Source organism: Marmota marmota, unplaced genomic scaffold (genome assembly GCF_001458135.2).
Source record: "Marmota marmota marmota unplaced genomic scaffold, marMar, whole genome shotgun sequence".
Classification (NCBI taxonomy): Eukaryota; Metazoa; Chordata; class Mammalia; order Rodentia; family Sciuridae; genus Marmota; species Marmota marmota.
Window position 1 is genome coordinate 35,243,945 of NW_026000229.1, and position 13,662 is coordinate 35,257,606.

Sequence of the window (13,662 nt, forward strand, 5' to 3'; positions counted from 1 at the left end):
CAAAAAAAAAAAAAGGCTGGGGATGTGGTTTAGTGGTCAAGTGCCTCTGAGTTCAATTCCCGGTGCAAGTCTCCCCCGGCCCCACCACCCTGCAAAACAGCATGGTATTAGCATAAAAACAAACACACAGATCAACAGAGCAGAATATATCCTAAAAGTAAACCCACACATCTGGAGTAGCTGATTTTGGACAAAGGTGCTAATAAGAACAAGCACTGGAGAAAGGAACACCTTTTTAATAAATGATGCCAGGAAAACTGGACATCCACGTGCTGAAGAATGAAACTAGAACACTATCTTTTTTATTTTTTATTTTAATTTTTTGGTACTGGGGATTGAACTCAGGGGCGCTTAATCACTGGGTCACATCCCCAGCCCTTTTTTACTTTTTTTTTTTTTTTTTAGAGACGGTCTCACTGAGTTCCTTAGGGCTTCACTAAGTTGCTGAGGCTGGCTTTGAACCCACTATCCTCCTGCCTCAGAACCACTGGTATTACAGGCTTGCACCACCATGCCTGGCTACGGATTCTCTTATGAGCTACAAATATCAAATAAAAAATGTATTAAAGACGTAAGACCTAAAACTATGCAACTACTATGCAAACATAGGGGAAACACTAGGCAATGTAATGGACAAGAAGGTTTTTGGATAAGAAACTGAAGTACAGGAAACTGAACAAAAAAAGATAAATGGAATATGGCAAACTAAAAAGCTCTGCAGAGCAAAGGAAACAAACAGAACGAAAAGACACTCTACAGAATGGGAGAAAATATTTCCAAGTTATGCATCTGACAAATACATAAGGAACTCTTAAGAACTCAATAGCAAAAACCTAAATTACCTGAATAATAAATGGGCAATAGCTCCAAATAGACATTTCTCAAAAGAAAACATACAAATGCCAATGGATACATGAAAAAATACTCAATATCACTGATTATCAGCGAAATGCAAATCAAAGCCATAATGAATGGTATTATTAAAAAGACTAAAAAAAATAAGTACTGGCAAGGATGTGGTTAAAAGGGAATCCTTGTCCTTTGGCTTTAGCAGGAATATAAATTAGTACAGCCACTATGGAAAACAGTATGGATAAAAAATTACAAATAGACCTACCATATGATCCAGCAATGCCACCACTGGGTATGTATCTGATGGAAATGCAATCAGTATGGTGAGGAGACAGCTACACTCCCAGGTTCACTGTAGCAGTAATCACAATAGTCAAGAAACTCAATCAACCTAAGTGTCCGTCAACTCATGAATTGATTAAGAAAATGAGAGACAGAGGGGCATGGTAGACCACCCCTGTAATCCAAGTTTCTCAGGAGGCTGAAGTAGAAGGATCACAAGTTCAAGGTCAAGTTGATAAGACCTGTCTCAAAAATCTAAAAATAAAAATAAAAAGGGCTGAAGATATAGCTCAGTGGTAGAGTGCTTGCCTAGCATGTGCCAAAGAACATAAAGAACATACCTGTGTTCAATCCCTAGTACTGGAGGGGGGGGGGAAAGGAAAAGAAAATGTGGCACAAAGCACACTGGAATACCATTCAACTATTCAAAAAAAATATAGAATCCTGCCATTTGTGTCATGATAGAACTGGAATTCATTACACTATGTAAAGTAATCCTGGCACAGAAAGACAAGTACCACATGATCTCACTCATGTGGAATCTAAAAAGGATGATCTTACAGAAGTTGAAAGAGAGACAGACAGCAGGAGTTAGCAAAAGGATAGGAAAAGGTTGATCAATAAACACTACGTTACAGTTAGTGCTTACATAGAGCAAAAAAATTCTGACGTGTTATTGCACAATAGGGTGAGGTAGATAAAAATAATGTACTATACATTTCATAAAGCTAGAAGAAAGGATTTGAAAGTTTTTGCATAAAAAATGTTTGAGATAAATATGCTTAACCTGGTTTAATCACACTTGAAGTATACATACATGGAAACATTATATGGTATCCCTATATATACAATTTTTATGTTTATGTATCAGCTAAAAACTGTTTTAATGTAAAACATGAAACAAGGAAGAAAATAAGGAGAAATGTAGGCATCAATGAATTTTAAAAATACATCTAGATGAAATGAATAAGTTCCTAAAAATTTTTACATTAAGAAGTAAATGTTTGGGGCTGGGGCTGGGGCTCAGTGGTAAAGCACTTGCCTTGCACGGATGAGGCACTAGGTTTGATTCTCAGCACCAAATAAAAATAAATAAATAAAGATATTGTGTCCATCTACAACTAAAAAGAATTTTTAAAAAAGTAAATGTTTATTCCACTATTGTCATGTATTTAATATATAAATAAGAAGTAAATGTTTTATGTCAATAGGTTTTAAACACACTGAACTGTAAAGTTTTCCTTCCTAAAGAAACTTAAACTTAAGGAGGCTGAGGCAGATGAATTGCAAGTTCAAAGCTAGCCTTAGCAACTTCGTGAGGCCCTAAGCAACTTACCAAGATCCTATCTTGCCATAAAAATATAAAAAAGGGTTGAGGAAGTGGCTAAGTGGTTGAGCGCCCCTGGGTTCAATCCCCTGTATTAAAAAAAAAAAAAAGAAAGAAAGAAACCTAGTTTTTCAGGTAAATTCAAACCTTTAGTAAGAATTCCTGTCTTATATAAGCTATTCTAAAAAATAGAAAGAACAGGGGCTGGGGATGTGGCTCAAGCGGTAGCGCGCTCGCCCGGCATGCGTGCGGCCCGGGTTCGATCCTCAGTACCACATACCAACAAAGATGTTGTGTCCGCTGAGAATTGAAAAATAAAACAAAAACAAAACAAAAAAACTCACTTTAAAAAAAAAAATAGAACAAAAGCTACATTTTATAAGTCCATTTTATAAGGCTTATATAATCTTTATTCCAAAACCACCTAAGAACAAGAGTAAAACCATAGTTTTTTCCACTAGCAAATATAGATGCAAAAAAAAAAAAAATCTAAATATTGTATGGGTTAACCAAATCCAACCATATGCTACAAAATAAAACATCACAATGGAATACAGATTATTCTAGGAAGATTGGACATCTGAAAATTCTAACCAGAAATTTCTATATGAATAGACTAAAGGAGAAACATAAAAGCCAGAAACTGTACTTCTTATTAATACAAAAGGGGCAGTTGATAAAATTCAACATTTACATAACAACCCTTAGCAAACCAGGAATAGAAGACAATTACTGTAACCTGATGAATTTATGTTCCAGAAGCCCACATTAAACTCTATAATGGAGAAACTAATATGTATAAACTTCAAGGGCCAACAAATCATGGATATTTATTATTATCCCTACTGTTTAACAATTTACATAAATATCATCCTAGCTGTTGTATATAGTATTAAAGATCCCAGCTAAAAGAGAGAAAAAAATAATTCTAGCTAATAATGTAAGGAAAAAAAAATTTAAAAATTGCAAAAGTCTCATTACTTGCAGATGCTATGGTCAACTACCTACAAAATAGAATTGAACTATTAGAACTAAAAGAGTTAAACAAGTTGCCAGGTTTTATTAACTTACAAAAATTAATAATAATAATAATAATAATAATTATTATTATTATTACATAATGCAAGTTGAACCAGGGTACTTTACCACTGAGCTACCGTTGCAGTCCTTTCTAAATTTTATTTTGAGACAGGGTCTCACTATGTGCCCAGGCAGTCCTCAAACTTACTAGCCTCCTGCCTCAGCATCCCAGTCACTGGGATTATAAGTATATGCCACTGTGTCCAGCTTTAATAATATTACTTATATAAGCAATAACCAACTGAAGATATAATTAAAATAAAAACTACTAAGTATCGGAGAATTTTTAAAAACTCTTTTGTTGAAGGATTCTAAGATACAGAAAAGTACACAAATCATAAGCTAATAGCATGAGAAATTTTCACAACTGAATACACTTCTATAACCAGTCCCCAGATCAAGAAATGGAACACATTGAACATTATCAGATCGCAGAAGCCCTTATCTCCCTTCCATTGACTAAAGAAGAGCCAGTACTATCTTAACATCTAGCACTGGGTTAATTCTGTCTGTTTTTGAATTTTATAGAAACAGACTGCTATGTAGGTATTCTTTTTAAAAACTGAAAAAAGCAGGAAAAGATCAGAAAGACTCTTCCTTTTTCCTTCTGGGCACACTATTTGTTTTGATTATTATGTTATCATTGTTATAATACTTCTCAAAGCAGTCTATTATCTACAGTTCTAGGAAACCTCAAAAGAGTCAAAAGAATCTGAGCTTTGATTCTTTGCCTATTATTTTTAAAAAACTGGAAATGGGGCTGGGGTTGTGGCTCAGCGGTAGAGCGCTTGCCTAGCACATGCAAGGCCCTGGGTTCAATCCTCAGCACCACATATAAATAAATAAATAAAATAAAGGTATTGTGACAACTACAACTAAAAAATATTTAAAAAAAAACCCTGGAAATATTTCTAGCAATGTATTTATTTCAAAATTTCAAAAGAACAATTCTGATACCTCTTATAACTCAATAAAATTTTACTTTTCTCCATTAATTATATTTTCCAAGGAGTTATACACAAAGACAGGGCAGAAATAGATTTACTAAAAAAGAAAAAGGAATTATAGATACTAGCTCCTTTTAGACAAGAACCTGCCTTGGGCTATAGACAGGCCAGCAAGTGTCTTGAAATTTTAATGAAAGAAACATGAATTCTAGATAATAGATTATTGCCCATAAAGCATCAAATGAAATGATATTTCATGGCCATTTTAAAACGTGTGATTCTGGGTCTATATCATGGCTATGTCTTTGAAACCTAAGACTTTTTGAAACAGTAATCAGAAAAGGAAACCACATTTGTAATAGATTATTATGCTTCTAGCCTTAAGAAATCTGATGCTAAGCTCATCAGGTTTTTCAGCCCTGTTGGTGCTTCAGAATCACCTGTAGAAGTCTGCCTGTTGTTTGGCAGATGGTTTCTTTAAATCAAAATGTACCTATCCCTCCTGACCTCCAAATCATAAGCTTTGTAAGAAAGGACTTGGTGTAAGTGCATGCTTTAAAATTTCCCCCGGTGATTTGTCTAGTCAAGGCTGAAAACCATTAACAATTGACTGAAGGTCTGACTTCACATTATCTACATTAGTCACATGCCCATGAACTAAGTATTAAAAGTCATACAACATATGCCCATTTGAAAATTTATTGGTTACAATTTTTTTTTTTTTTTTAAAGAGAGAGAGAGAGAGTTTTAATATTTATTTTTTAGTTCTCGGTGGACACAACATCTTTGTTTGTATGTGGTGCTGAGGATCGAACCCGGGCCGCACGCATGCCAGGCGAGCGCGCTACCGCTTGAGCCACATCCCCAGCCCTATTGGTTACAATTTAAACTGGCATTCAAACTTGAGAACACAGAACTCTAACCTATTCTGAGCTCCAGACAGTTTCACTAACATTTGTTGAGCTTTACTTGGAAGATTATCATATATATAACTGAAATATATGTTATAAAACTACACTAAATTTTTTTTTTCTTTTTTGTGGTGCTAGAGATTGAACCCAGGGCCTATGAGCATGCGAGGCAAACACTCTACCAACTAGCTATATCCCAAGCCTCCTACACTAAAATTTAAGGCACTAAAATTAGAATTATTTGATTCCTTGGAGTTACTGCCAACTACATAAACAGACTGCTGACTGTCAGAAATGAAACCAAGACCTCCTCTTTATTCAACTCATTAACAACAAAAACCCTGCCTTATTAAAAATAAAGTGTTTTCATTTTCTACTTATTAATTCTCTCAAGTCTCTACAAGCTAGGCTCTAGGCACATGAAGAAGAAACTGGGGAATAATCCATTTTCTTCCTGAAACAACGTAAGATGAAAGACAAACCTCAGCCACAGTACTGCGAATACGATCCACCACCTGCTCAAAATCCACCAAACTGAAAAGTGGCTGCTGCTTGAGTCGATGCAGCTCTGCAGCAAAAGTGTCCTCCTGGTTTTTCAAAATGGATCCTGCGGAATAAGAAGGCACTGTCAAAGGAAGACAGGACAGACAAGGTGTATCAGAGCAGATAGCAGTTTTACCCACTTCTCAGGTACTATGCTGCAATGACAATCCACAAGTATTTTCAGCCACTCTCTCTGACCATGTATTCTTTGGGCCACAAAATATTACTCAAGAAGTACCTTTGAGGATGTGGCATACTGGGCAAGGAAATTCCTACCTTTTCTAGTCAGGTTCACATTTTGATTCTCAAACATCTGGACAGATTCTCCAACAAAGAGGATTTTTTCAGCAACCCTCACTGGAATGTAGGATGGCAAAATCTCCACCCGTAGGGAAAATTGCTTGAGAGATGGTGCCAGCATGTTCTCTTCCTCAATCAGGCGCTAATCAAGGAAATAATCTGTATCAGAGATGAAGTATGAAAAGGAGAACAAGGAAATATCTAGTAACTCTCTCAACCTGCGATTTATATTTATGTTTATATTCAGAGAATGTAAACCTGAAGTTGCATAATTCTTGGAGAGAGATATTTCATTTTCAAGCAGCAGGATGGCATGGTGGAAATAATACTCTACTCCAAGACATCTTCCAAGAATGTCTATACTTATTCTTTTTCAGAGTCCCTGGTATACTATAATACCAATAGTCTAATTTTCTTCACTTTCCACTAAACTACAAGTCCATTAACCCATTTTTTTTTTCCTAACCATCAGGATTTTTAACACTGCCTGTATTTACTATGTAAAAACTTGGGCAATACATGAGCTTCTTTACTTGTATAATGCAAGAAGCTGGTCTTTATTTTTCCAGGTCTTATATACATATCTGTTCTGCTGGAGTTCCTCAGGCCTTGTCCCAGACCCTCTTTTTCTCTTGCTCTACACTCTTCTGGGATAATCACATCTTCTGTGGCTTCAGGATATATCAGGACAGTTTTAATCTTTTTAGGTCACAGGCCTCTCTGAAATTATAAAATCTATGGACCTACCAGACAAATGTACATATCTATTGTACACACAAATGTACATTTCAGAGAACCTCTTAAAGCTACCCATGCACCCCAAATTAACTTCTGAGCTATATGTTGATGTCTCCGTATTTAGATTCAGAACAAGCTACACTGCTCTCATGAGCCTCAGGCTAAGCCCACTGGACATTTCCTTCAAGTTCCTCAAACTCAACATGCCCCAAATTAGAACCATCTTTCCCCAAACACCACCAGTACACACGCCCTATTAACACACTCAATTGGATGCTAAAGGCAGAAATCATCCTTGATTCTTCCCTCAACCCACAGCCAACCAAATGCTAAGTCCTACTGGTTCTACCTCCCAAACATCTCCCAGACCTATCTACTTTTCTCTGTATTCACTGTTACCGCCCTTGGTTTAGGGCACTATACTTTTTCTCTAAGTATTCCCAACATTCTCCTAATGGGTCTACCTGCCTACAATACTGATTTTTAAAAATTGATTTCCCACACAGCATTCAGAGTGATCAAAAAGTCTGAACATGTTATTGTCTTGCCTAAAATTCTTCAAGGGCTCCTTCCCACTGTTTACAGGGACCTTCTTTATATACTACTTTATAGTCTCATCAATTGCCACCTGCCCTCTCCCCGGCCACCATCTCTAACATATATTACTTCAGGCTTTGACCATTTCAACTGAATCACTAATGGTTCCCCAAACAAGCCATGTCTTCCACAGGATCTGCACCTTTACATGAATCATTCACTCTGTCTGGATATATCTTAACCTGCCTCCCAAGTCCTTTGCAATTCAGACATAACATTCCACTGAAAACCCTTCTCTAGTTACTCCAAAACTCTACTCCAAGACATCTTCCAAGAATGTCTATATTTATTCTATTTCAGAATCCCTGGTATACTATAATACCAATGGTCAACTTTTCTTCACTTTCCACTAAACTAAAAGTCCATTAACCCATTATGTACCACTATTCTAGAGAACACCTATAAAAAAATAAAATTTTATAGCACACCTATGAGATTCCTCAATTTAAATTTTTATAGGTGTCCTATATATAGGATGATGGGACATAATGGGTTAAGGACAAGGATTACATTTTGTCTATGTAGGCATGACATCCAGAATCATGTCTAGTATGTAACAGGCATTCAATAAAATGTTGTAACAGTATAAACAGATGGCTGGATGGATGAATATGGGCAACACAGGACTTTGAGAAGTCTAATCAAAACTCCAAAAGGCATTTTGGAAAGCTACAGGGTAGCTATTATTTGTAGAGATGAGACTTATTACCTCTTAAATGCATACAATGGTAAAAGGGGAAGCAAAAAGAATCTCACAATTAAATTTTCTTTTTTTCTGGTGCTGGGGATCAAACCCACAGCCTTTTACATGGCAGGCAAGTGCTATACCACTGGGCTATATCCCCAGAACCTTGCAATCATATTTTCTATTTTCTTCTCTCATAATAGTTAAGAGAAAGCAATGTTTACACCTAAAGAATTTAGGGAAGGTGCTCAGACTATGATCTCTGAAGAGGAATCAGCAAAAGATGATTTAGTTGCAGACTTTTCTGACTCCTGGCAGGAGTACGCTGGGCTTCTTGCTGTGCTCTCACCAAGTCCTGGAGTTCTCTCAGTTGTTTTCCTGTCAATCCCCCAATGCCCAGATCCTCCTCATCCTCTTCTGACTGGGCATTTGTATTACCAGAAGATGGACCCTGTTTGATAAAGAACTCTTCATGCTGGTCCAGTAGGAGTCCATGTAGCATCCACGCTGAGAGCTGTTTATACATGACCCCATGACACACAGCCAGGATTCTGAGGAGAGAGGAGAGCAAGAGCTTTAGTGGTCTACTTAAAGAATATGACTTGAACCAGCACCTCAGAAGCCATGCTACAGGATAAAGAGAGGCCTGAGAGTTTGGTGAGTCATAGGGGAAATAACAAATTAAGTTAAAAATAATTGTGCTATTTTAATTTAATTATTTGTGGATGAACTAAGTAATTAAATTTCCATAGTTGCAGCCTACATTCTGAAGTTGAAAAGGTTACATAAATGTTGTGATACTCTTTTGGGAGAGGCACATTCTCTTTCCTTTCTTTGTGTAAAGTTTCAAAACTGTTGAATCTCATTAAGTTGAAATGGACTTAATGGAGTCTCTTTTTAGCTAACACAGTATTAAATTTATTCTTCTTTTTGTTGAAATTACATAGAAAAAGAAGATTCAATGTTAGTGCCAGTAATATATGAAAATGCATTATCTGACAAAATGCAGAAATGAAAATAAAATACGGAAAGATTGTTAAGAAATAGAATATTGAGATAGTCTCAATGGATTACCTACCAGATAACAGATTAATTACAAAGGGGAAAAGAAACTTCTATAGTGGAGAGATCTGATGGACAAGAGACCTGATCAAACTTCACAACAGCAGTAATGGGCTAAATTTACTTTCTGTGCTTTCTGGTATGATGGAATGAGAAATACTATCACCTATGTTGTTTTCTTGCCAAAAATATTTAACCTGAATCTAATCATGAAGAAAGAATCAGATAAATCTAGATTGTGGAACATTCTATAGACAACTGGTAAGGGCTCTTATAAAAAGTCATTATCATAGACAACAACAAAAGGCAAGGGGGATCATTCCAAATTAAAGGAGACTAAAAAAGACATGACAACCAAATGCAGTGTGAAAACTGATTGGAACCTGAACTGCAAAAACAGTACAGTTGTAATGGACTTTTTGGAACAACTGGAGAAATGTGGATATATTCTAGATATTGTATTATGGAACCAATGTTAGCTTTCTTAGGTGTAATATGGTACTAAGGTTAAATAAGAGAATGCTTTTTCTAGAAATACAAGATGAAGTTTTATGGTTAAGTGTTAAGGCATCTGCAACTATGTCCTAATGATTCAATTTTTAAAATTAGGGCATGTGTGTATTTCACACATACCCAAAAGGGAAATAGAAAAAAATAAATGTGGCAAAATGTTAACAACTGGTAAAACTAAAGAATGTACAAGTGTTTCACTGTAATATTCTTTCAACTTTTTTGCAGGTTTGAAATTTTTCAAAAGTTGGGAAGAAAAAGAAACTACAGGAGCTGGGCACAGTGGTGCATACCTATAATCCCAGCAGTTTGGTAGGATGAGGATCTCAAGTTCAAAGCCAGCCTCAATAATTTAGTGAGGTCCTAAGCAACTTAGTGAGACTCTGTCTCAAAATAAAAAACAAGAAGGGCTGGGAATGTGGCTAAGTGGTTAAATGCTCCTGGGTTCAATTCCTGGTACAAGAAAACAAAAACAAAAAAACTACAGGAACTCAAGCCTACTATTTTTAGTATACTAACTCAATAGACTGTCTCTTTTTAAAAAGTCAAATTGAAAACCATTTACATTTATGAACATCTATAAAATTTGATCTCTCAAAATATATATCAAATACATGTATCAATATTATTTACATGAGATTTTATATTCTGAATACATAATAGAGGATTCAGTCCCCATTGCATGTTTTGGAAAGTTTCCTGCTCTGCTGAGGGTTTACTTGTTCAGTGTTTCAAGAGTTGTGTAGATTAAGAGTTGTGAGCCAAGTGTAGTGGTACACACCTATAATCCCATTGGCTCCAGATACAGGATAACACTTTATATCAACTCCTATTCTATACTCAACTAAGTGGGTAAAATACAGTAGAAAATGTGGATTGTAGCACCTGGGATTCAGACAGGAGGACTGCAAGTTCAAAGCCAGCCTTAGCAACTTAGCAAGACCCTAAGCAACTCAATGAGACCCTGATTCTAAATAAAATATAAAAAAGGGTTGGGAATGTGGCTCAATGGTTAAGTGTCCCTAGGTTTAATCTCCAGTAGCAAAAAAAAAAAAAAAAAAAGTTGTGAAGAGGGGCTGGGAATGTAGCTCAATGATAGAGTGCTTGCCTAGCAAGTGTGAGGCCCGGAGTTCAATCCCCTGTATGGTTTTGGGGCGGGTGGGGGGAAGAGTTGCGAAGAGTCTTATAGATCATCTACTACAATTAATGCTACACTCCATTTTTAATTTTTAATATTTACTTATTTTTTTGTAGTACTGGGAACTGAACCCAGGGGCATTTTATCACTGAGCTACATCTCCAGCCCTTTTTTATTTTTTGAGATAGGGTTTTGCTAAGTGGCTGAGGCTGGCCTCAAATTTGCAATTCTCTTGCCTCAGTCTCCCAAGTCTCTAAGGTTAGAGGTATGAACCATCATACCCTTCCATACCGTCTTTTAAAAATGAGGAAGAGGAGAGTGAAAAGATCCAAAAAATAACCTCTAATAATACTCAACATTAATTTTTATACAATTGTAATTATTAAAACAAATACAATTTTGTTTCATCTTTCAGTAAGTATCATATGAAGTTTTTTTTACATATTACTATGGTGTTTATAATCTTAATGGCTTTATAGTCTATCAAGAGAATATATCTTTATTTAATTTTTCTTCTGGTAATTTTCTAATTTCCTGATAAAGACAACCTTGCATATGTTTATGACACTGTGGGATTACAAAGTATTTTAACACAATACTGGCTACACATATGCATATTTAAGCATAATAAGCAGTATCTGGCACATGTAATGAGAATCCTGCAAGGATAATGAGATCCAAAAATTAAAAAAGATTGCCTCAAGGTCAACTTGGCAGTTAACCCTGGCTTTGATACTTTATTTTATAAGCGTCTCTTTGCAGATGATCCTGAACCACCATAAGGATTACATGGGCTCCTCTGCTTATAGGATTTTCTATCCTGGTCAAAACTCTACCCTGAGGGAAACCTGAGATGACCTGAAAACAAAATACAAGAGAGTCAAGTTACTTGACCTCCCCCGCTATCCCCAACCTCAATTAATCCATCACTTACTTTTCTAGTGCACTTCGAACAGGAGGTAACCCTCCACAGCTGTGTTTGTAGACTGTTTCTAGGATTTGACAACCATGAATCTGAGGAAAATACAGACTTGTCAATCTGGATTCAAACAGTTCAAGCAATATCAATTCATATTCTATACTCAACCAAGTGGGTACACTATAGTAGAAAATGTGGATAAACTATCTCACAAGACTTCTGACAGGAGTTGTCAAAGATGGGCTCCTCTCCCCAAACACCATCCACATAATGTGTAGATAGGCAGTAATGCAAATTGCAAGGAAAGAACTCAGCAATCTGCATCTTTTTTTTTTTTTGATAGTGCTGGGGATTGAACTCAGGGCCTCACACATGCTAGGGAAGCACTTTACTACTGAGCCCCCTCCCTTGCCCCCTCAAGGTGATTCTTATGTGCAGTGAAATTTGAGAACAAATGCACTAAAGAAACCAGAATCATTTACAGTCAGAATTCCAAAATCATGGAAAGTTTTTAATTTCAGGATAAGACCCAATTCAGAATACTTGTAAGGTATATACTCCCCCACAAATTCACTGCCTTTGTGTACTTTAGGCTGTGTGTGTGTGTGTGTACTAGTTCCTGGGAATTGAACCCAAAGCTTCATATATGCTAGGCAAATGCTCTACCATTTAGCTACATCCCCAGCCCTTTTTTAATGTTTATTTTGAAACAGGGTCCACTAAATTGCCTAGGCTGTCCTTGAACTTAAGATCCTCCTGCCTCACTCTCCTGAGTTGCTTGGATAAAAGGTATATGCCACCTAGATTTTTTATTTTATATATAAAATATTCATATATTTTATTGTATAATTTATTTTATATATAAAATATTTATATTTTATTGTGTAGTTTATATATCATAAAATTAAATCATATTATGTGTATCATTTAACAGCTTTTAGAAATTTATAGCATTGTGCAACCATCACGATGTTCTATAACATTTCATCACTTAAAAAGAAGCCCCTCTCATGCCTGTTGTGATCAGTCCTCATTCTCTGCCTCAGCCTGTGCTCTTGACCACATGTATTTCTTTTTTTTTAAACTCTGTAGAGCCTTACTTAGCACACTAGTTTCTCTATCACCTTTCTGGCAGGAAGGAAGATTCATCCATCTGTAATTCTTTCATTCGTTTTCCACTCTCCTTCCTATAGCCAATGGAAGCTGGAAAAAGTAAACTTAGATGTGCAGTCTGGGAATACTATACTTTCATTAACTCCACTAAACTAGAAGGTTCATTGGGAACCTCATTTTTGGGAAGTAGATTAGTATTTTACAGCATAGTCTTTGCAGTCAGATAGACCTGAGTTTATATCCCAGCCCTACAACTTACTTGCATCTGTGTGACTCTGAGCACATTCTTTCACATACTTAACCCTTTAGAGGACTGAATGTGATAATGTATGTAAAGCATTTAGTACAGTACCTGCTACAAATATCTAACATAGAGCAAGTGCACAATAAAAGCTGGACATTGTAATTTGATGAGAGCAGTCAGCTTTGATGGGCCACAGAAAGCCTCCCTACTGGTTTTGTAGGCAGAGCATGAAAGTTTCTATATTCACAGAGCAAAATTAACACAGCAATGTGGCAAATTAATTATGTAACTAGTTACATTCAGCAAGGTGAACATTTTTTTTTAATATCTCTTTAGTTGTAAATGGACACAATACCTTTATTTTGTTGTTATGTGATGCTGGGGATCAAACCTAGTGCCTCACGCATGCTAGGT

The 13,662-nt window shown here is 36.2% G+C and overlaps 1 protein-coding gene across 2 annotated transcripts in view; it reads right to left on the bottom strand.

Annotated features, from left to right (window-relative positions):
* The window catches only part of Tubgcp4 (tubulin gamma complex associated protein 4), a 43,304-nt gene that overhangs the window by 20,374 nt on the left and 9,268 nt on the right, over positions 1-13,662 (bottom strand). For both annotated transcript variants that reach the window (XM_015480747.2, XM_015480746.2), the window contains exons 6-9: positions 11,907-11,986; positions 8,612-8,813; positions 6,219-6,384; positions 5,882-6,006 (exon numbers count right to left, since the gene is read on the bottom strand). In XM_015480747.2, the coding sequence (XP_015336233.1) occupies positions 5,882-6,006; positions 6,219-6,384; positions 8,612-8,813; positions 11,907-11,986 (573 nt within the window). The remainder of the gene's footprint in view (positions 1-5,881; positions 6,007-6,218; positions 6,385-8,611; positions 8,814-11,906; positions 11,987-13,662) is intronic.